This window comes from Thermobia domestica, chromosome 2, assembly GCF_964235325.1.
Source record: "Thermobia domestica chromosome 2, izTheDome1.hap1.1, whole genome shotgun sequence".
Classification (NCBI taxonomy): Eukaryota; Metazoa; Arthropoda; class Insecta; order Zygentoma; family Lepismatidae; genus Thermobia; species Thermobia domestica.
Genome location: NC_137455.1, coordinates 51658667 through 51682817, shown reverse-complemented (window position 1 = coordinate 51682817; position 24151 = coordinate 51658667). Strand labels below are relative to the sequence as shown.

The 24151-nt window shown below is 35.3% G+C and overlaps 1 protein-coding gene across 3 annotated transcripts in view; it reads left to right on the top strand.

Annotated features, from left to right (window-relative positions):
• The window catches only part of LOC145672067 (cilia and flagella-associated protein 47-like), a 169158-nt gene that overhangs the window by 126320 nt on the left and 18687 nt on the right, over window positions 1-24151 (top strand). For 2 of the 3 annotated variants that reach the window (XM_081741327.1, XM_081741309.1), the window contains 3 exons: window positions 602-817; window positions 18245-18676; window positions 21501-21656. In XM_081741327.1, the coding sequence (XP_081597453.1) occupies window positions 602-817; window positions 18245-18676; window positions 21501-21656 (804 nt within the window). The remainder of the gene's footprint in view (window positions 1-601; window positions 818-18244; window positions 18677-21500; window positions 21657-24151) is intronic. The other variant, XM_081741318.1, reaches the window with a different exon arrangement.

The window sequence follows — 24151 nt, the reverse complement described above, 5'->3', positions numbered from 1 at the left end:
CAAAAAAAAAAAAAAAAAAAAAAAACTCAAGCCAATTGAAATTAATTGCGAACTGTGTGAAATGTACGGACATAGAATAATGAGTAAAGGCCGAGTGAGGCACGTCCACACACGGCCAAGCGTACTCGGAAGCTGTTGGATGGTTTTGGATAGAGGCGTTCGATCACTCACCATACAGCCCGGATTTGGGGCCGAGCGACTACTACTTCTTTCCAGAGATGAAGACATGGCTCGCTACACAACACTTTCATACTGAAGCCGAACTGCATGCCGGTGTAAGCCAGTGGTTGAAATCACAGGCTTCAGATTTCTACCTCGGTGGATTGAAAAACGTGTGCCACGGTATGATAAATGCCTTTTAATTAGCATGGCGATATGTGGAAAAGTAGCTTAAGAGTGTACCTTTCAAATATGTGTAATACAATATGTTTTGTTCATTCTGTTACTTTTTTAAATTTCAAAATGTGCTACTCTCTTGACAGCCGTCGTATATGTTGGTCATTGGCCTTACTGTAACGAGAACAAATAGCCTCGCAAATGAAGTCCTCATTAATCCATAATTAACCAATCAAATAGTAGTGAATTTCCTTTTTCATTTCAGCTACTGTGATCTTTTCTAGCTGGAGAGAGCATAACAATTGTGGGAGGTCGGTTGCTTTTAATCTTCATGGGCAAGTCTCAAGTGTTTTACCAACAAACACCTTTTATCTTGATTTTCTTATTTACTATCCATTCTGCAGAGAGTTCGAAATCCGGCCACCTTATGAAGAGCACACTACATACGATTTGTGGTACTCTGAGGAACCAATCACTCCAGGTTAGTGCAAGATATTTTATTCTGTTGAGTTTTTTTGCACTTAAGAAAAGGTAATTTAATTATATTGTCTTTTGTCAACTAGTGTAATACATGTACACCTTGTCTCAAAAAGGTTGAGCGCATTCTTTATTGGTGTTTTGAGGCAAAAATTTTCAAAGTCCAACTTCGGGTATCTTCGGGAAATAGTAAACAAGGTTCGAACCTCCAAGCCAGCCTTTGCAATCGGGAAAAAGTTTGCAGATGTGTTTTTCTTCTTTTAAATATAATAAGACTTGTTACCAAGTGTAGAAAAAAACAAACATTGATTGAAATATTTAATGATACAATATTTCGGAACTTTGTATTAATGTCAGCAAATGTTTGTTTGTCATTTAGCTCTCCATACGTAATGGAACATTTAGATACGTAAACGAATCTTTCCATATGTAAAAGAATGCTCAAAGTTAATACATAGAATATAATTATCACCTGAGTACTAAAATAAAAGTCAAAGTAGAACAGAAACAGCGTTTGTAGTGGATATGAATGTCATAATTGTCTTGAGAATATTTATACATCGCTAAAAGTAGCTTAGCAGAAGTCCTTGTGTTAGCTCAGTGGTAAGTTGTCGGACCTTAAATCATAAGGTTATGAGTTCGAATCTTCTCTGGGTCAATGCCTTTTTAAAAATTATATTTTCCGCAATGCATGAAAAATTATATAAAATAATTACATTAAAATATATCAGTTGTATATATATAACATAATCATTGCAGAATGTAGTAATTATTATGTTTAAAATATAAAATCTGAGATAATTTTCACAGTAGGTCGGTATTATATATGAGAATGTTAAATGCAAGTTAGGAAAATCATTTAATAGCAATAAATAAATTATGTAGTGTATTTATTTGCAGCTATTTGTCATACAGATGTAACTTCTCAATATTCTCAATACAGCATGTCATTTACATTCGTGAAATACAGTATATTCCTACGAATATAGAAAGTGTGTAAACAGAGTATCCAAAGTCGGATCCTGCTTCAAGACACATAACTTTTCCCGATCCCCTTAACGTCACGGGAAGAAACACAAATTCTCTTTAGAACGGAATATCGTTACTTAGAGTCTCATTCGAATACGTTGAATATGCTTTTGTATATTCATTTCTCTCTCTCTCTCTCTCTCTCTCTCTCCCTCCCTCTCTCTCTCTCTCTCTTTTTCGCTTTGTTTATGTGTTGCGGAATATCCCAAGTTGAATACAACATTTGCAAAGTATATGACCATCAGTGTAATGGAATACCGGAAATTGAAAGTCGTGTTTCTTCAGGTTGGATTTGCGTGAAAACTGGTAGAGTACGGGCTTGTTAATGAGGTCGTCTTGAGTTCAAAGCCTGCAGAGAATTATCTTTTTGTTTTGTTTTGTTAGTAGAATTGCACAGAAATCGGATTCAAGGAGTGGTTTACTTCTAGAAATATTTTCAGAAGCGTTTAGGTAGCCCTGAAAAGGACTGTTTTCGGGAGTTAAGACGGGGACATTGTGTCCAATACTTATTTTATTTATTTAAATCCGCTGACTCCAACAAGAGAATCCCAATTACAGGAGTCTTACATAAAATATTACATCTATGTTATCAATTTAAAACAAACACTAGAATAAAAAAAAATTCGCCCTTCTGAATGTATTACACGCCCTATTCTTCTGGGCATGGAATCTATTAAATGGGTGACAAATTTATCTCCTTCCCCTACCTCCAGCTATGCTTCGGAAACAAGATGCCACAGGTCATCTTGGGTTCTGGTGGATCTGCCTCAGGCCAACTATCCCTTAGAGTACTCTTCATTTCTGCCCACATATTTTCCATGAGATTGAGGTCTGCTCCACGAGGCGGCCAGTCAATTAAATCAATCTCAGGCTGCCCTGCGAACCATTCCTAAACTACGCGGGAAGTATGTATTGGCGACTGGTCTTGCTGGAACTGAATTACACCATCAGGCTGAAATACTCGTACAGATGGCACCATGATATTACTCATAATATCTAAGTACTGAGCACTGTCCAGGTGTCCTTCAATTCTGTGAAGCTGTTCTGCTCCGCGCCTGAAAATCCAACCCCAACATGAAATAGATACATGGTCACTGCGATTTCAAGCAGCAACACATCCAGGGTCATATCGGGTGCCTCTCGGGCGATACACAAAACGGCGTCCCTCATTTAATGTTGTGAATATGGATTCATCTGAGAAAACCACGTTTTCCCAATTGCGACCCACATTCGCCTGTGCAAACGCGAGACGGTAAATTTTGTGGTCGTCTGAGAGTTTTTCCTTCACGGCAGCAACACAGCCATGCCTAGAGCAGGGTTTCTCAACCTGGGAGTCGTGGCCCCTAGGAGGTCGCGAAGATAAGCGGAAGAGATAAATATAGTTAGAATCTAATACCGGAAATTATTTTGAATTTTGTTCTGATAGGCATACTTTTATTTTTTATACATACTGTACAGAACAATAAAAAATAAGTCTACTGAACATTGTCAAAGGGTGCAGAGTTGTTTAAAAATGAATTTAAATGAAAGGCGTATGATATGATACTAATGAGAACTGTATATAGAAATACTAGAAAAATACACATGGAACAAAACCTGCACATTGAAATACAATTAAAATTGAAACCTAATGAGATACCTAAGCATGGTGTAATTTCACTAGTGCAGCAATGCCCGGTTCAATCTTCGTGACGAACATTATGAAGCCATTTTCAACTGATAAGCGATTTCTTGTCTTTGTTTTAATGTTTACCATGAAAAAAAAATAAACTTTCGCACAAGTACGATGTAGCAAATGGAATTATTACTTTAAAGCAGCAGATACCAGACCAGGATATTCTTCTCTCCTCATCAGGCAGAACTTGTCCAAATCTTTGTTACAGAAAACCAGTTGCAAAGACTTGTAGCATGATCATTCTATTATTTGGTTAAGAAGTTGTGGGCTTAGATCAGATACGTTAATGGCCTCTTCAAAGAAGGAGTTTAACATCCATCTTGAACCAGCACCTTCGTCGTTGGGAATATAGATAGTACAGTTACTGTATCCACTATCAATGCCAGGCGCCGAAAAAAGGGGGCACAAATTTCGTAGGAAGTGTGTTACTCATGTTAGGAAAGTAGGGATGCACGCGAGACAAGACGAGACGAGACATGGAAAATTCTCGTCTCGTCTCGCAACCTCAAGCGTTGGTCTCGTCTCGCGTAAGGTCTCGTCTCGCAAATGTGAAGTCTCGTCTTGCGTCTCGCATAAAATTTTGAGTCTCATCTCGCGTCTCGCGCGAGACTTTCTTGCATGGTCTCGCATATATTCTAGGTCAAAATTTTGCAATGTGTTATTCTATGGCTGTTAATGAATGATGATGTGATATTCTGTCCGAAGGCAGGTATTTGACCTAAAAGTCCCTTAACAAGGTGAATGGTGGTTTGCCATTGCTTTCCATGGGATGAATGTTCATAACATCCTAAGGAGACGGAAAATAGAGTTCAATATGGTATCCGAACTTGTGTCCCCTCCGCTCCAAATTAAAAGAAAAGTTGTGCTGGAATTTGATCGCTGGACCATTAATTTTCGTCAAATTAATAGCATAATTTACAGCAAAACCAGCATAAATTGTTGCTGGATCCAACATTGTTTTCCAGCTTAGAGATGTCCAGCAATATTTGGCTCTTCTAAAATATCGTCGCCACTATCAACATTTATACGTTTTGGTCGTTTCCTTGAAGGGTGATTTTCCAGTATAAAGATGTTTTTATATCACCAAAAACGCTTGTACACAACAGAAGAACTCCTCACAACACAATACGACCCAATTCTTTTGGTTCGTTCGGGCTTGTAGCAATGTTGGATTATCGCATTTTATCAACTTTCGCTTTCAACTTATACTGTCAGATCTAGAAAATAAAATTACTGACAGATATAGGGCCATTCCCACCATCTCCCACGAAACCTATAGGGACATCCTGCCAAACCAGTATTTGAATTAAACTTCCGAACTAGAGGGGGATGTTTTTGATAAATATATAGAAAGAAAATACTTATTCCATGTAAAAAATATCATGTTATTTCTGCGAGCCGGGCCAGGGATAAACTTTGACGAGAGGGGATTTCCCCGCCATTCCCCAACATTAATCGCTAGTGAATGTGAAAAAAAAAAAGAGTTAAAGTAATGTGAAAAAGACAGAAACAACAGAAATATCATATTTCGCAGCAATAGGGAGTCTTATTCGCTTTTCAGACCAAAAATAGAAGTTCATGTATTCGTGCGCGCCCGCGTGTATATGTTTGTGTCGCAAAATAAAGTCCTAAATCGATGCTGTAATAAATTTCCAATTTACAAAGCTTTTCTTTTTTAGAAACTAAAGAAGGCTTTAATTGTGAAAATTAACCTTGATTAATAATAAATCTCATAAAATGTCTATTGCCCCAATCACTTTTTTGTTCCTGGAGGCATTAACGCTCAACTTAGAAAACTCAAGAAATGTAAAATTACTAAATATACAATTAAATGTAATTCATAAATGTTGCGAGACTGCGAGAAGTCTCGCGAGACTTCTCGTGCGAGACTTAACCGAGTCTCGTCTAGCGTCTCGTCTCGCATGGTTTAGTCTCGTCTCGCGTCTCGCATAAAATTTTCACTCTCGTCTCGTGTCTCGTATCGCAAATGCGAGACGAGGCGAGACTTCTCGCGTCTCGCGTGCATCCCTATAGGAAAGTGCATGTGCACATGTATAAAATAGAAGGAAAAACGTAATAAAATGTGCTCAAAATCAAGAAAAGGCAGAGTTTACTTTTGAAAATTTTATTGAGCTTCGTGCCAACCATGGTGGTGCTTCGCAGCTAGTCTGTCGACCTCACTCATATGTACGGAGACATCGTCGTATACTCTCGCCCCGAGCGCTGATTTTCCATGCCACTGCACTGTTCACTATAAACAAGAAATGGATTCTACTATTATAGAAATAGGTACCGGTATGTTAAAAATCCCATACAAGCTTATTATAAAACACAAATTATAAAAGGGTCGCTGGCAAGAGGATGTGATAAAAGGAGATCGTGATAGGAATTAGATTGAGAACCACTGGCCTAGAGTAATTTTAACCAAATTTCTTATAGTCTGAAAAAGAGTGCTGTCGGGTTACCTATGGTGAATGGGAGGGGGATACATATAAAAGATTGCTAGAAAATGATCGGTATTAGTGTCGAATTCATAGTTTTCGGGGTCGCTTAGATAAATAGTGTGACTTTCGATTTCGCTTAACTCCGATTAAGCTCTCATTAGTAGGGATGGGCACGAGCGACTTTTCTTTGAAACTCGACTCGACTCGAAACAGACATCTTTGAGGTCTACTCTAGGACTCGGCGCGAAAAATATCCTCCAACTCGACTCGGATTAGAGTCGAGTCAAACTAAAACGAGCCAAACCTAGACAATACATAGACAATATAATTATTCTATTATCAATTATACTACTATTACTACAAATAATAATAATAATAATAATAATAATAATAATTATTATTATTATTATTATTATTATTATTATTATTATTATTATTATTATTATTATTATTATTATTACAACACCGTGTATAAACATGAACGATAGATGGTTAGTAAAGGAATACTAAAAGCTAGTTGACTGCCGACGTCGGTAGTCATGACGTCTACAAGGCAAAGACATCGTTCATTACCCTAAGCTGTAAGCGTCGGTGGACTACAGATGGTCAACTATTGACCTCTCGCCAAAAATTGGTGGCCCCGCAGCGACAATCCGCTGTGGCCCCAGTTCCATTTTGAAAACTTTACTACCAGCGGCAGAGACGCCATGAAACGACAACGAACCACAAAATTACTCTCCCAAAATATATTAAAATGACTATATGTGTGATTTGTTTATATTTAGGTGAGTCAAAAAAACACAAAACAAATACCCCGGGGAGGACGCGAACTATCAATATAACGATTACTAAGCACGTGTTCTTCTGATTTCCCTACGGAAACGATCATAAAAAGCTTGCTTGTTGATGGATAAATCATTGACGTCTTAATTTAGCCAATCAGACAAACCCCTACATCTCGAGTTTTAGGAGGTGATACCGTGAACCGTTTCAGATTTATTGCTTTCTGGTGGGGTACTATCTATGTGCAAAATTTGAGCATAATAGCCGACATGCATCTTCGGTGCCTCTTATCTTTAGTACAATTTTAACCAGAGATGGTGTGGGTCAATGAAAATTTGATTCACGACCCACCATGATCCATTGGTCTACTCTGACCCATCATCCATCGTGATCTACTCTGACTCACCACCAACTGTGAACCACTCTGAACCATTGCGACCAACTCCGACCCATCGACATCAACTCTGACCCATGATCCACGTCCTCTTTTCCGTTGACTAAAGAGGCTACACTTGTAATAAAACAAGACTGTGAAATTATCACTTACCGGAGTTTGAATTTCTACCGTCAATTTCTCAAGCACCTCTCTCCCGCTGGTGGATCTGACCTTTACGATATATAATGGCAAAGTGTTTCTCAACTTCCGAATTAAAATGAATTTAAATTTATCATATATAATTATTTCTTTGTTGCCTTACAGACACATTTCAGTAGAAAATAGGATGAAATTTGAAAGTCTCAAATCAAGGAAAAGTAGACCAACGTAAAAAAAGAAAGAAAAACTAATTTTCTATATCATTAAGCACCTGGAGTCCCACTCTTTATCTAATCCACCTCGAAAATTATGGATTCGACACTAATGTCGGTCTTTATATATATATATATATATATATATATATATATATATATATATATATATATATATATATATATATATATATATAATTTTGATGTCAGCCCCTTTCATTTCTCCTAGGAGAACAAACGGATACTGCCACCGTTAGGACTAAATTTGGTCTTAAATGACATTAAAATTTCTACCAATTAATTTAGCGACCAGTGTTGCATTTAAAAGCTCGGCGCCCCTACGCACTTTTGCTCTCGACGCCCCCAATAACTACATATTTCTCCGCCCCTTCATCCCTAACTTAAAAATGAAACTTAATTCGAATATGCTTAGTTAGTGAATTTATTACGTTTAAATACCACTCACTACATGCTACAGCTAGAACTACGTAACAAAAAAATGACAAATGTGAAACGTGTTCTGAATTATTTTTAGATTTCTTACGCTATTATTATACATATTAGAACAGTAAAAGAGGATTGTTCATGAAATAGTATATTTGCTCTTGATTTTTAACTTTTTCATACGGAAAAAATTAAAATATTATTCAAGTTTTAAACTTTGCACTCTGCAAATATATTGCCCTCTAGGCAATGGGACTAATGTGAAATGTTGACTAATGTGGACTAATGGGAAATGCGGCAGTTAGCGGCGCTGAAAATTTACGATTCGATTCTAATATCGGTTGATTTCGATATTTTTATGTCGCTACGTAACCACCCTGGGCGCTAATGGGAACTTAATTGGACTTGAATTGAAAGTAGAACTATTCACCTAAGCGACCACGAAGCTATGGATTCGATACTAATATCGACCAGTTTCTAGCATTTTTGATATGTATCCCGACAGTACTCTTTTCCAGACTGCAAGAAATATAGTTATAATTGCGCTAGATATATCAGAATTATGTTGAAACACACACATCCATCCACTTTTATATTCTGTATAAATAGAGAGTGAGCGAGCGAGCGAGAGAGAGCGACTAAAGGCATCACCACTTCCACATTGCAAAAGCATATATCAGGAATAGAATTGAAAATCTATGTAAAGACTTTCTGCTGTGGCGTGCTTCATAAGGACAATTCCAGTCTGCTCACGTGACCTTTGGGGTTCATGAATTTCTTGCGAGCGTTGCGACTTTGGATTCTCTGTTTAAACCTTCGGTTTATGCATCGAATAAGTTTTCAAGAACATAAATGACATGCTGTATTATGAATGTTGAGAATTACCCTCTATATGACAAATAGCTGCAAATAAATACACTACATGATTTATTTATTGCTAGTGAACGAGTTTCTTAACTTGTATTTAACATTCTCATATATATAATACAGACCTACTGTGGACACCTACCTATTTCAGATGTTATATTTTAAACATAATAATTACTACATTCTGCAATGATTATGTTATATATATACAACTGATGTATTTAATGTCATTATTTTATATAATTTTTCATGCATTGCGGAAAATATAATTTTTTAAAAAGGCATTGCCCCAGAAGAGATTCGAACTCACAACCTTATGATTTGAAATCCAACAGCTTACCAGTGAGCTAACACAAGGACTCCTGCTAAGGTACTTTTAGCGATGTATAATGGTTCTCAAGAAAACTATGACATTCATACCCACTAGAAACGCTGTTTTTGTTCTACTTTGACTATTATTTTAGTATTTAGGCGATAATTATGTTCTATGTCTTAACTTTGAGCATTCTTTTACATATGGAAAGATTCGTTTACATATCTAAATGTTCCATTACGTATGGAGAGCTAAATGACAAACAAGCATGTGGTGACATTAATACAAAGTTTCGAAATATTGTATCATTAAGTATTTCAATCAATGTTGCTTTTTTTCAACACTTGATAACAAGTCTTATTATATTTAAAAGAAGAAAAACACATCTGCAAACTTTTTCCCGATTGCAAAGGCTGGCTTGGAGGTTCGAACCTGGTTTACTATTTCCCGAAGATACCCGAAGTTGGACTTTGAAAATTTTTGCCTCAAAACACCAATAAAGAATGCGCTCAACCTTTTTGAGACAAGGTGTACCTATTGTATATAACTTAAATGATAATTTGGAACTCCTGCCATGATTTTATAATTTTAAAAGCATGTAAGGTGATGATCAAAATTAATAATAATAATAATAATACTAATAATAATAATAATAATAATAATAATAATAATAATAATAATAATAATAATAATAATAATAATAATAATAGAAAGATTAAAAATGTATAATTAGCAAGAAATTGGAAGTAACAGATTTTGGACAAATGTGAAAATCAGAATAGGAGTTTGTAGGCCGAACTCAGTCCTCATATTCTTTCTTCTCTTTCTTTCTTTCTTTCTTTCTTGCTTTATTTATTTATTTATTTATTTATTTATTTATTGTATGTTAAACTGAAAACTGGGATATATCTATATCTATCTATTTATTTCAAGAATCACAATGTAAATACTTCTTCATATTAACCTTATCTGATAGTTTCAGATTCCTTGCTTCGTGTCTCAAGCACAGCCTTTATACACGTTATAAGAGCAAGTAATGAAATTAAAACCTCTGTATAAGAGCAAGTAATGAAATTAAAACCCTCTGTATCACTCAGTTATCAGTTTCCTATTCTCTTCAATTCAGGAACGTAGCCAGGATTTCGTGAAGGGAGGGGGGGGGGTCCGTGACATGAAATACTGTGGTCATCACACCAGGGGCTCGATCATTCTAAACTATTTTACTGGAACATATACTGGTTCGTTTAGCCAGGATATCGTAACGAGGGGGGAGAGACATGACATGAAACACTGAAGGCCCGATCAATCTAAACGACTTTACAATCAACATATATTGCTTTGTTAGGACAATAAATGAGGATATGTTACTAAGTATTTTAATAATAAACTACGAAGAAATCTCGAGTAAAATAAAAAAAAAAAATGTATTGAAAATGATTTTACAATATTTACGTTCTTCCTCTGAACATTCAAATATAACAATTTTCATTTCATTACGATCTCAACTATTATAAAAAGTACATATTCACTATTATAAAAAGTACACTCATGTCCAAAATGATTGTCGCATATCTATGACTGTCTTCTTGTAAGAATATAATTTGATAATGATTTTGCAGGGTACTTTTAATACTGATACCATGTGTATAATCGGGAAATGTATAGACCCTATTTGAGGTAAATTTCATAGAAAAAGAATTATAAATACGAAAATTAGAGTGAGTAAAATGAAATGTTGCTAAATGAACAAGAAAGTTTTATTTTTTTTTATTGTTCTTATTTACTGATCTTTTGACAAAATTTGTCATTTACATGTCTTTGCCGATTATACACATACTAACATTGTAAGAAATACAGGGCGAATTCGTTATCAAATTATACTCCTACAACAACATATTTATAGCCTTGCGACAATAATTTTGGACATGAGTGTACAAACTCAATAATGTCTTGTAAAATATTTTACAATATCTGCGTTCCTTTCTCTGTTGAATCAACCCGGCGGGAGCTCATGTGGTTCGGATTCCACGTTAATCAGTAGGTCCACGTCTCATATAGCCTCGCTGCTGAACGGGACGCTAAACTAAAATCAACTCAACTCTGTTGAATCAAATGTTAAGAGGACTTTCTTTTTACATAATTTTTTGTTTTTATTATTCCTTCAACTATTGTCTGTTCCAAATGACAGGTTAAAGGAGTAGTAGAAAATGTTTTTGAAATAACGTGTTTGATACTGCAAGGATGCGATGACGAAAAATTATTATCAAAAATGTCCACGCTGTTACACAACCGGCATTATGCTTTCAGAAGCTTGAAATCTCCCTGACTAGTAGCAAAAATTCTAAGAATTGCATAGCTTTCGGAAATTTCAAATTCCATGACTCTTCCAGGATATCCCACTCACCTCGCCACCATGTATTGCAAGTAATACAAATTTCTTCATAAGAAAGAGTAACCAAAAGCTTTCTGTGTTTTTTTTTTTTTTTTTTTAATTTTTAACGCCGATTCTTCTTTTTCATTTCATTTCGTTTTATCCTTTCTTATTTTTTTTCATTTCTGGTCTCGAAGGGGGGGTCCGGACCCACCGGACCCCCCCCGTTGGCTACGTGCCTGCTTCAATTCATGTTTGTCTCTATCTCTCAATATTTTGTGAGAAATCAGCTTAAAATTTAGATAGACTGAGAACCTATGATCAAGGGTTCGATTCTCAGTTTACACCTCAGTGTTGAGTATTCTTCACAGAAACACAATATATATAGTGTTTTATTTCTAGCTGTAAGCAAGGGTACGACGTACCGGCACCTTTATAATGAGAACTCGAGAAACTTCGAAAATACCAAATAGTAAATATACAATTTTATTGGAAATCAGTTTTTATTTGTTTATTTTTTCTAGAGAAAGAGTTGGGAATCATTGTTCTTTCTTGAAGTCAGTTCATTGTATTAAGGGACTACAAATATTTGAGTCCTTCCGTCTCTTGCTTTCTAGCACGTCCTCGCGTCTTCTTTTTTCGCACGGTAATATAAACCATAAAGGCTCTGCACTGAGCAGATTTATATTAAAAAAAAAAAAAAAAAATGATCGCACATAACGAAATAATCCCAACAAATTTGTCTATCGCTGAAGTTCGACTAAACTGAAAGCCAGTATAAAAATTCTGTTGGAGCGCCACCTCTGTACTTTCTCCGCAGAGGAGCTTTTGCTTACTTCCTATTTTAATGTATGCAACTAATTTTTTTCATTATTAGGAAGAGGATTAAGTGAAAACATCTCCCAGATTTTTTCCGCAAAGTTTATCCATTAATTTAGTCATTATGTGAACAATGTACTGTATGTGTGTTGTTATTGAAATTCAGTATTTGTGGAATCTTGAGCAAGAAACAAATCACTAAGAAATATTGATTATCATTACGTTTACTGTATTGTAAAAGTAAGATGTAAGAATCAGATATTTATGTGCATATATCTACGTAAGAGGTTTTAGTTACAAGACTGCAGTGATATGCTACTAGATATTATTATTAGTATTATTGTTAATAATAATAATAATAATAATAATAATAATAATAATAATAATAATAATAATAATAATAATCTAAAAGGTATGCAACTCTTTAATCATAATGAACCTGAGGTTCAGCATACTTTTAGAAATAAAACGCTGTGTGTATATATATTCAATTTATTTATTTAAAAATTTGAAGCACTTTTAATCGTATTATTAAAAACCAAAGTGAAGACGTGAAGACACTAACTCCGTTGATTACATCTCTATAAGAGTTTTCTCTGGATGGTTTGAGACACTTATATAGTGAGCTTGTTCATTTGGTTAAGTCAATCACATGAAAATCGACTTACTTTATAAATATATTTTGCACTTTCAATGCAAAGGTTCAAAACTAGAATGAAGCCTCTTATTAAAATAGCGTTTATGTAGATTTTTTACGGCAATTTCCTTACGAAAAACTGACCATTTAACAAGTCTTCTTTCTACACATTTGACAATTTTGACAAAACATTTCAATTTGTATTTTTAGCCTTGAAATTTATATAGAGATGAAAAGTAGTGTGAAAATGACAATTATATGCAATTGTTATATGGAGCTTGCTTATGGTAAATAAATGTCAATTAAAATTTGTAATGATTTTGTATAATGATGTCACATTGTTTGTCTAAATAAACGTTATCTAAATTAAAAGTTGGAGTTTCTGACCTGACGTAAAAAGGGCAATCCAAATGAAATCGACCAATGATGGTTGCTGACAAAATGTATTTATTTTTTATTTTTTTACCTATGAGTGTACCACATTCAGGGAGTTGTAAACGGGTATTCATTTATTTTTTAACCACGCAGGTTTGTTTGAAGCGGCCATTTTCTATAGGCGCCTGAGCGTATTTTGCACTTTTCAGAGGATTCCGTTAAACGCTGTAACGTTTTAGGTTTTAAAGATAATGAGTTCAAACCAAAACCATATGAAAGATAATGGAATGGACAACATTCTGTGTTCTGTGGACATTGAGACGTACTTTAGAACGTCGGGGAAAAAGCTCTGAACATTGATGTTGGAAACCTAAAAATGGCCGTTTTGGAATGTACATTTTGAAACGAAATAAATGAGCCTTGCCTTCATTTTTTTGTCTACATAGAGACTAAACAATAGACAACGTCCCAAGCAAGTTTCAGATCTGAGAATCATATACTTGAGTTTTTGGAAATTTTTAAACATTGCAAATTTTCGAAAATCGAGTATTTTTACCATCAAATATCTCAGGAAGGACGCATGTGAAAAATCTGAAGTTTGCACAAAGTACACGATAGTTTTGCAGTAACAATTGGGTAAAATTGCATCACTGAGACTTGAGTATTTTCGGAGTTATAAGTTGTTGCAATGATGCGAAATTCGAAATTTTAGGAGCTGAACAGATGTTCAGGTTCTGTGTTGATACTATCTCAGGCATATAATATATATTTATGTTTCATCAGAAGAAATGCAGGCAAACAGCAAGAAATTCGAGATTTGCTACTTTAAAAGAATTATCAATACCAGATCGTATCATAGATTTGTACCTCTGACACAAACACAAATCGGATGTTAGGAATTGTCACAACCAGATGAATTTACTGATTGCAGTACTTCAGTACTTCCATAACATCGCATGTTGTCATTTGCACCTAATGATACCGTATTGTGTATTTACAACGAGAAATAGCGGATTGGGAGAATTGAAGACATCAGTCAGGACGATCTTTTTGTTCACTTTTACCATCCCCATGGCCCAAGAACCTCTTTTAAACTATCTACGACAAGGTGTGGGTGCCAATCACTAAGGTTCTCCGGAAACTCACACCCACATAGTTCACAATTCCTACAGATCGTACTTTCCATATCAGTGCCAAACCCTGTACACAAATTAATCAACTGTTTACCTCACTGATGTCTTAACAGCAGCGCTATAGATAGAAAACAAACAACAGACAACTTTCATTTTTTTCTTTCTTTTTTTTTTTTTAACAAGATATGATTCATAAATTGTGCACATTTTACCAATTTAATATTACTGTCGTGTTATTTTGACTTTTGTTACAAAGTTTATATCCACGCCTCATGGCGATTTATGATACTAAGTCCCAGTAAAGAATAAAACTTATAACTCAGAAACCACTCCACTCTCAGTGATGCAATTTTACCCACTTGTTACTACAAAACTATGGTGTATTTAGTGAAAATTTCAGATTTTTCACTTGCGTCCTTCCTGAGATATTTGATGGTGAAAATAAACGATTTTTAAAAATTCGCAGTGTTTAAAAATTTCCAAAAAAAATCAAGTATATGGTTCTCAGATCTGAAACTTGTTTGGGACGTTGTCTATTATCTAGTCTCTATGTAGACAAAAAATTGAAGGCAAGGCTCATTTATTTCGTTTCAAAATGTACATTCCAAAACGGACATTTTTTGGTTTCCAACATCAATGTTCAGAGGTTTTTCCCCGACGTTCTAAAGTACGTCTCAATGCCCACAGAACACGAAATGTCCATTCCAATATCTTTCATATGGTTTTGGTTTGAACTCATTATCTTTAAAACCTAAAAAATTACAGCGTTTAACGGAATTCTCTGAAAAGTGCAAAATACGCTCAGGCGCCTATACAAAATGGCCACTACGACAAAACCTGTGCGGCTAAAAAATAGATGAATACCCGTTTTCAATTCCCAGAATATGGTACAAACTTAGGTAAAAAAAATTAATCAAAAACTAAATTTTGTCAGCAACCATCATTGGTCGATTTCATTTGGATTGACCCAAAACGATTCAATGGCGTTTCTTTCAATGATGAATGAAGATTTGAGCAAAACATTTAGTTCTGTAATCTTGAGTTCAGTTGAGTATATTTTTTGATAGACCTAAAACGGCTGTTTCTTCATTCTAGGTGCTTTTGATGTCTTTCTTGACCCGGGTCTCAATTTTCTCTTTTGTCGTACCAATATATGTTTCCAAACATTCACATTTTCCTTGGTAAACGCGTGATTGCAATAGTTTGTATACGAAGTAATTCTTGTATCCTGCTTGTATGGATTTTTTTTTCTAAATTATCGGACAATTTTGTGGATTTGCTGAATCCTAAACTTTGTGCTAATTTTAGAAGCCTATATTTTAATCCTAGTTATAATAGTAAGGATATCCATTTTTTGCCAGTCTGTTATAGTCTGTACTCTGTTGTTTTAAAAAATGTGGGATTGATTTCTCTATTTACCCAATGTATTTTGAGAATTTATAAGTGTTATTGAAGATTGGAGTTTAGAGATGTGGGTCTATACACTCTGAAAAAAAGATTGACCCAAAATTGGCTTTTATTTTATATGAATGAGTTGACTCTTTGTGTATGAAGTAATCGCAGGTTTCCTTCAGCAAAGAAGCAAAAAAAAATCTGTTCTTGTATCCTAGAACGTCGAGATCTAATATAAAATACGCAAGCAATAGTTGAATTGAAGAATATCATAGTGAATTAAAGAAAATAATCATCAAAGAATCAGGCAAGGTAGGGAAAGTAATGGAAATTATGTTTACTACTTTGTGGCAAAATCAAATGGTTAGAGTACCGAGTTACCACACGGCAGATGAGGGTTGGAATCTTATCCCTCTATTGTTTTTTTACGTTTGGTTTTGAAATTCGATTAAAACATTGTTGGAAAACAGCTGCAAACTTCACTCACATGCTAGATATTACCAACTATTAAACATCAAGCAAATAGTGTCAAATTAAAGTAATTCCTAGAGAGAGAGGCAAAGTATAAAGAAAAAAGATAAGGAAATATAAAAATTAAAAGTCCAAATTATGAAAATGTATGAAATTTTAAGTATATACTTTCTAGAAGATAAACTAGTCGATTTACATAATTATTTCAATAAAAGCTGAAATTAATAAATTTAAACGAAATGTCTAGTTTGGTGACCCATGATTATGCTCTTTAGGGTAAAGAAGACAGATAATTGATGCAAATAAATGATTATTAATAATTCGTGTATTAAGAATGTGGAAGGAAACGTGAAAACCCTCCTACAGGGGAATGTACACAGGAGAATGTATTGCATTAAGGTATGCAACATAAAAATAATTTTAAAACAGTTAAGTGTCCCGTAAGTCCCATGGAATTTACATTAAACTTTCTATGTGAGCCGCAAATAAAAATGAAATTACAAAAATTACAAATAAATTTACAGGACCGTTTTCAGAAAAAAAAAATTCATCGGGGTCCCGTCGGTTTATTATATTGAAAAAAAAAACTCATCAAGATCAACTGACAGCCTTTTACAGAAGTAGCGACATATTGTAGCTATGTAAAGTCCCGTGGAATATATGCTGCCTTTATAGAAATTTTGCTGTAGGTCCCGCGGCGGTTCTCTTGTTAAAAAGTTAAAAAAAATAACTCGCCAGGGACGTACGCAGAGGGTGGGTCCTCGAGTCTAAACCTCCCGAAATCCTTATTTTTCTGCATATTTTGCGTATTTGTAAGGGCGATTTTACAAAATTTAATTCAAATTTTCCTCATATCAAATTTAGCCCCTCCGAAGAAGCTTTCGATCCTCCCAAATAAATTTCTGGTGCGTTCCTGGATTGAATGAATCATATGTTTCTGGATAGGATGAATGGTTGAACCAGGAAAGAGCAGAATCTTTTCAAGTAGTCTTGCTTTTACCATACTGATTTCGATAGATTTTTCATAAATTGCTCCTTAGTTTGGCTTCAATGAAGCTAACTGGGTAAAGTCATGCTTTCGGAAAATTTAAAATAGCAGTGAAACAAGAAACAAATTGCGTGAAACAGATAGTTAATCATTGTAGTCTATTTGTTGTTATGATGTAGCATGACTTAACATTACCGAACTTTCCTGTATGGTAGATATGTTTGATCTACACGTATAGGACACACAATTACATTATGCGTTTAGTGCTATTATTGTTCAATTTCCATCCTGTCTGCGACAAAAATCCAAGGAAATGAGGCAGACATAAAGTTAATTCGTAAGGATTTAGGTTCATCTTTTGGGCTGTTTATTTATATTTTTATTTATTTATTTTTTGGGTCAACTTGGTTTCTATGTCCAGGACTGTACATACCAAGAAAGAACATAAAGTTTCAGAGAGGTGAAGGAGCTCTGCTCAAGGCTCTACGGGCGTGAGTCAAGCCCTACCAGCCGGGTTGTGACATTTATGACTGGAACGATGTGTAGTCAGCACATCGACTCGCCTCACTGGTAGCTTTCTAGATCAGAGTTCACTACTTTTACTTTTAGCTCCTCAATTGTCCTCACAACGCTAGATAGATTATTGCCAATATCTCCTAGAGAGTACAAATGGTTATCTATTTTTTTTCTTTTCAGTCCCGACAATACTTAAACTTGGTGATCTCTCGAGAAGTGGTATTTGAATGTGACTAGGACGTTGACAAAAATTTATACAGAACAGTTAAACTGAATGTATTTTGGACTGCTAAAGGGTAATTTTAATGAGGTTAAAATTTAAGTTGTACTGTACATTTAAATCGGGTCTTCTTAAGGTTAGAAAACAATGCTAAAAATAATTTAATTTCTAGTCTCCAGCATAACTGATTAATCTCTCTTTCCACAGACGGATCTACATTAATAAAATGGTCTGAAGCTGCTAACAAGAAACTACCAAGACGAATATTTTTTGAGGGATTTTCCTATCAATATCAAGGGCCTGAATGTCCAATATATCTACCAGCAACTATAGGCTTCATGACTGTTCAACGAAGTGAGCACTGGGTTTTATTTCGTAGTGAAGGGGTAGGAGAGTTTGCTTGTCAGTTCGTGACAAAGACCACCATTCCTACCTACATGTCAGTTATTAAAGCAGTAATGCCAGACAAAAGTAATATATGCACATGTGCCAGCGAAGAGGCCATGCTAAATGGAACGTGTCCATATTATGTCAAGTTGAAAATTCCTGCAAGAAACGACAGGCTGTTAGATGCATTTACGATGATGTTTGAATGTAGCTTATCTGAGAGAGACATTGAACTTTGGAAACAAAATTACGGTAAGTAAAAAGTTACTTTAATTAATATATACCCGATCAGCACTGGACAACGATACATTCATTTCATACTTATTGGAACATGTTGGGATATGAAATGAATGTCAGATACAGTTCACTACAAACAAAAGTCATGAGTGTTCAAAGGCATACGTGGCACAGAAATATTTTGCCCACATAATATAGAGATGGTTGTCGAAAATAACGGAAACACCTAAGATTTGCGACACGTAAGATGTATAATGAGTTGAGTTGAGTTGATTTTGAGTTTAACGTACCGTTCAGCAGCGAGGCTATATGAGACGTGGACCTACTGATTAACGTGGAATCCGAACCACATGAGCTCCCACCGGGAATCGAACCCGGGTCTCCCACGCCATAGGCGCATACGCTAACCGCTTAGCCACGAAGGAGTTCATGTATAATGAGGTAACATTGAGAATGTATATAAAGCTCTGTTAGTGTTGTGTTGGGGATCGTTTGTAGTATGTCAATCCGGGCAGAACGGAGTCACATTTTGAAGTGGACAGACGGTGGTGTTGCAAAATGAAAGACCTCTCTGAATTGCAAAGAGGCTAGATTGTAAGTGCTGGATTAGTTAGTGTATGTGTATCTACGGTAGGCAATATCCAAGGTGGTGACGGTCTATAGTCCTCATGGCAAAACAGCGATAGTGAACTGAAGAGGAATCTCAGTGATAAGAATCTTCGAGCATTCAAGACGGTTGTTACAGGGACCGTAGAGTGAATTCAGCAAAAGTGACTCCAGAACTCAATCAGCAGCCTATTGTAACAATTATTGTCCGACGTGAGTTGCATAAGCTAAACATCCGTGGTCTGGTTGCAATTTCCAAACTGGTGACAACTTCCAACCACGCTTTAGCGCGAAGAAACTGCTGCCAAAAACATATAAAATGGACCGGTGATGATTGCACATGGTCCGGTGAGTTCTCTTTTGCTTTGTTTATAACAACAGATCGCGTTTATGTATAATGGACGCCCAAAGAACCTTGTACTTCGAACTCTTTGGTCCTACTGTGATACATGGCAGTAGATCTATGATGTTGTGGGCCGATATTCTCTAGATTCTGTGACTACTCTCAGATGGACATTTTAGGTGACTACATGCATCTCGTGGACCAGATATCGTTTCTAGCCAATGACGTAAATTTCCAAGATGACAATACGCTAATCTCACTGTTGAAGTTATTGAGGCTCCTGGCTCCTGACCTCAATATTATTGAATACTTGTGATTAGCTTTTAGATTCAGCCTCAGAGCAGATATCCTCCTCCTCCATCCTCGCTGACAAAACTGAATTCTGTTCTGCGTGAGGAATAGCACAATGTTTTGCTAAAAATCATTCATGAGGCACATACCTCCATTTCACGACCACTCAGAGGTCTTCTGTAGGAAAATAGTCGCCACATTAATAAGATAAATTGCATTTTCTTCAGATGTTTTCATTATTTTGATAATCATCTGTATATTGTTAATGTTTATTTATTTATTTATTTATTTATTTATTTATTTATTTATTTATTTATTTATTTATATGAAAGTACACAAACATACACCCATAGCATATCTTCTTGACATACATAATGGAAGGTAACATGAACCTTACAAAGAAGAAAAAGTAAAACATGGAAAGAGAGAAAAAATAAAACAAAAAAATAAAAAAAAAGGAAAGAATGTACAATTCATCTATGAGAAAAATAATATATATCAAACAATAATAAATCATACATGGTCATTATTCAGTATTCATGCAGAAGTTTAACTTTCCCATTTGAAAATAGGTCTATCCTATCATTTAATTTATTATAGACTCTCACCATTCGTATAATAGGTGAGTGTGTATGAGTTGAGTTACATTAACTAAATGATTACCAAATGTTAATTTACAATCAAAAATTACACCAAGATCGATGTAACATACTCTCTTTGAATATTATTCATTTTGTATACATATTTAACTAATTTGGTTTTTCTATTAAAGATTACACTTTTACACTTATTTATATTCAATTGCAGTTTATTTAAATCATAACAAACTATAATTTTATTCAAATCTTGTTGTAAAAATTTCACTATCTTTTTCAACTGTAACTGATTTGTAAATCTTTAGATCGTCGGCAAATAACAAACATTGAAATTTTCTACCAATCATTGATTAAAATTAAAAAACAAAAGAGGACCAAGGTTGGAACCTTGCGGCACACCAGATAAACTTACGAACAGATACGAGATTTCTTGTAGAAAATCTACATATCGATTTCTATTATGTAAATATCAGAAATAACATAATTACATTTTTGGATAATCCAAATTTTATTTTATTTTATTTTATTTTTATTTATTTATTTATTTTTTTTTTGTTAATATTTCATTATCTATTTTGTCGAAAGCCTTAGCAAAGTCCAAATATATTATATCCATTTGTTCCTTTCTTTCAAAAGAATTGTAAATCTTCTGTGAGAATTCCAACAAGTTTGTTATTGTCGATGTGTTAGGGGAAAAAACCATCTTGATTTGGAGAAATGCAAATTTTCACATGATTAAACATCTTTTCTTATATATTTAGGAATGACAGGAAACGTATCTTAATCACAAACTTTGTAACTAACTACAATAACTGTATACTTTATTTGAGTTTATCTCCTAATCTGTTTCACGAATTGATCTTGACTATGTTGTCAGAGTTTATTTTTTTTATCCATGTATCGTATTACAATAATAACATTGAATTCTAAGATTAGGACCTTTATTTTTGCTTTCAGCTGTTCTCAGTACATTAATAAAGATTATTATTGTTCTTCTTTTCAGATTCCCCTGTGGGATTGCGTTTACTTAGAAAGAAACTGGAAAATGCCCCACTGCCCGTGAAGGAAGAATTCCAACATGTAGTTAACACAAGAGTAAATTATTTGGTTCAGCAACAACCCAATGGTTTGGTTCTTCCTAAATCATTTTTAATAGAAGGTAGTTTATTCTTTTCATACTAACTAACTCTATGTACGGAACCCGGAAGTTCAATGCCGCGTTCGCGAAAGCTCTCCATTGACTTCTGTCCTTAGCTAACTGTAACCAGCTTCTACTTTGTGTTCCTATTTCTGTGAGATCCATTTTAATTGTCCTCTCATCTGCGCCTATGTCTTTCTAATGGTCATTCTCCAATTAGATTTCCAGTTAAAACTTTGAAAGCGTTCATATTTTCTTCCTTTCTTGGTACATGACCTGCCCATCTGAGCCTCGTGGACTTGATGACAATGTTCTTTAATGGTATAAATTATGCAGTTCCTCGTTATGAAGTTTCCACCGTTCCCCATTCCCGTTCTTCTTGAGTTCAAATATTCGTCTCAGGATCTTGTTCTCAAATACTTTCAGTCTACGTCCTTCCCTCATGGTAAGCGAGCATGTTTCTCTACCATACAAGACAACAGCATAATTATCGTTTTATATAGAAATAATGTAAGTAAAAGGCTAATAGTTACCGCAAGAAACAAACCTCATAACTAGGAAGTACTTTCGAAGAACATCGTCTTCATCGTCAGCCTAGGCACACTTCAAAAAGGATTTAAACCATAAAAAGGATTTTTAAAAGTGTGCGAAGTAGAAATCTCCTTGTCACTAGAATTAGACATATGTTAACAGTAATTGATAATTGACATATGTCTAATTTTAGTGACAAGAAGATTTTTACTTCGCACATTTTTAAAATTCTTTTTATGGTTTAAATCCTTTTTGGAGTGTGCCTAAGCTGACGATGAAGACGATGTTCTTCGAAAATACTTCCTAGTGATGAGGTTTGTTTCTTGCGATGACTTTTACGCTTTTACTTACATTATTTCTAATCATTATCACCGTTCGCAATATAATGATAATCGTTTTATTATTTTAAGCTTCAAATTCCTCGACAGAATTCGCGACGACAAAGGATTTTGAACTAAAGATCACGAATTCCCTGTTTTTTTAGTCCACATTTAATTTCTTCGTGAATATGATTTTGGTCTGTTAATATTGACCCTAGATATTTGAAAGAGATTGCCTCACTTGCCATAAGCAGCACCCCAATGTATATTTTCTATAGAACTTATACACTGAGGCAGTATAAGGTCTATAGAGAATATACGAATATTTGATGAGTGAGCTTGGCTCAGTTGGCTGTGTTGTAGACACGTAAAAATCCCCCCCCCCCCACCTGACCAAAGTCTGCGGACCGAGGTCAACCCGGATCGGATACGAAGTATCCGGTCCAAAAAATGTACGAGTAACTACTCGCTCACAGGCGTATGTATGAGTAACGATTGAGCATTTAACGGGACTAACTTCCTGCCGTGGCCCACGTGCAGAACATGGAGCATGGGCGTGGCGGCTCGGGGCAGTTCCGACGGCACGCGACCATGAGTCGCTATCATCGACAGAGGTCAAACCCCGCACATTCGGAAGGCACCGAGGAAGCTTCGTGGTCAACGATCGTGCCATCATCATCAAACATGCATTGTGCTAATTGTAATAAACGTATCGATAAGCTAAAACGTGCACAAAAGCGAATTTTGAATGGACAGTGGTTCTGTAATTCGTGTGCTATGAAAACGTATAGAAGAGACAATGTTCGAAGCCGATCGAGATCAGCTTCCAAATCAGGTTCAAGTTCAGGTTCGGAAATAGAACCCAGTTCGGAGTCAGGCACTGGATCGGACACAGATTGGAATAGTGACAATGTGGTTAGTGCGGATGAAAAGGAAGAAGAGAAAACTGTAAAGCTACCATTCTCTAGAACATCAAAGACGAAATCGAAGTGCTTACTAGGGTGTAAGGGAAAACCGGTACGAAACGTGACAAAAGAGGCAATAACCCAAGTGATGGTTGAAAAGACCATAGTCGTTCCTATCGGTACAAGGATCTGTCGTTTCAAAAAAGATGACAACTTCAAGCAAGATGCACTTGAAAAAGTGGTTCAACACAAGATCAGTGAGGACTCAGAGCTGCCAGTAAATGAATGGGTAAACCTCATCACAGGACTAAGAATCGGTAGTTCAATACATGAGAAGGCAAACGATCCCTTCTCAAAAATGTCAGATGTGGAAATGTCACTAGCTATAGGTAGAACTAAAGCTCAGTTTGATGACTTAGACAATCAAAATGATAAGATAGAGTTTGGAGTGTATCTGACAATGCTGTACTTTGGTGAATCCCAAAGATCACTTTGACTAAGATATAAAATGGATAAGACTCGTGTATATAGATGTATTCAAAATGCTCGTCAGTCAATGTGGATGAACTTCGTTCCAAAACATATCAGTGTAAAGATAGAAACACAAGAAGATGCAGATGCTCTTCGAGCTAATCTCAAAAATAACCAATCAATCTTCGCAAATACATTGTACGGAACTAACGATGAATCGATAATAACGGTGTAGCAAATGAGCTTGAAGAAAAGGTATTTGTAGTTAAAATACCCGTATCTCACCAAG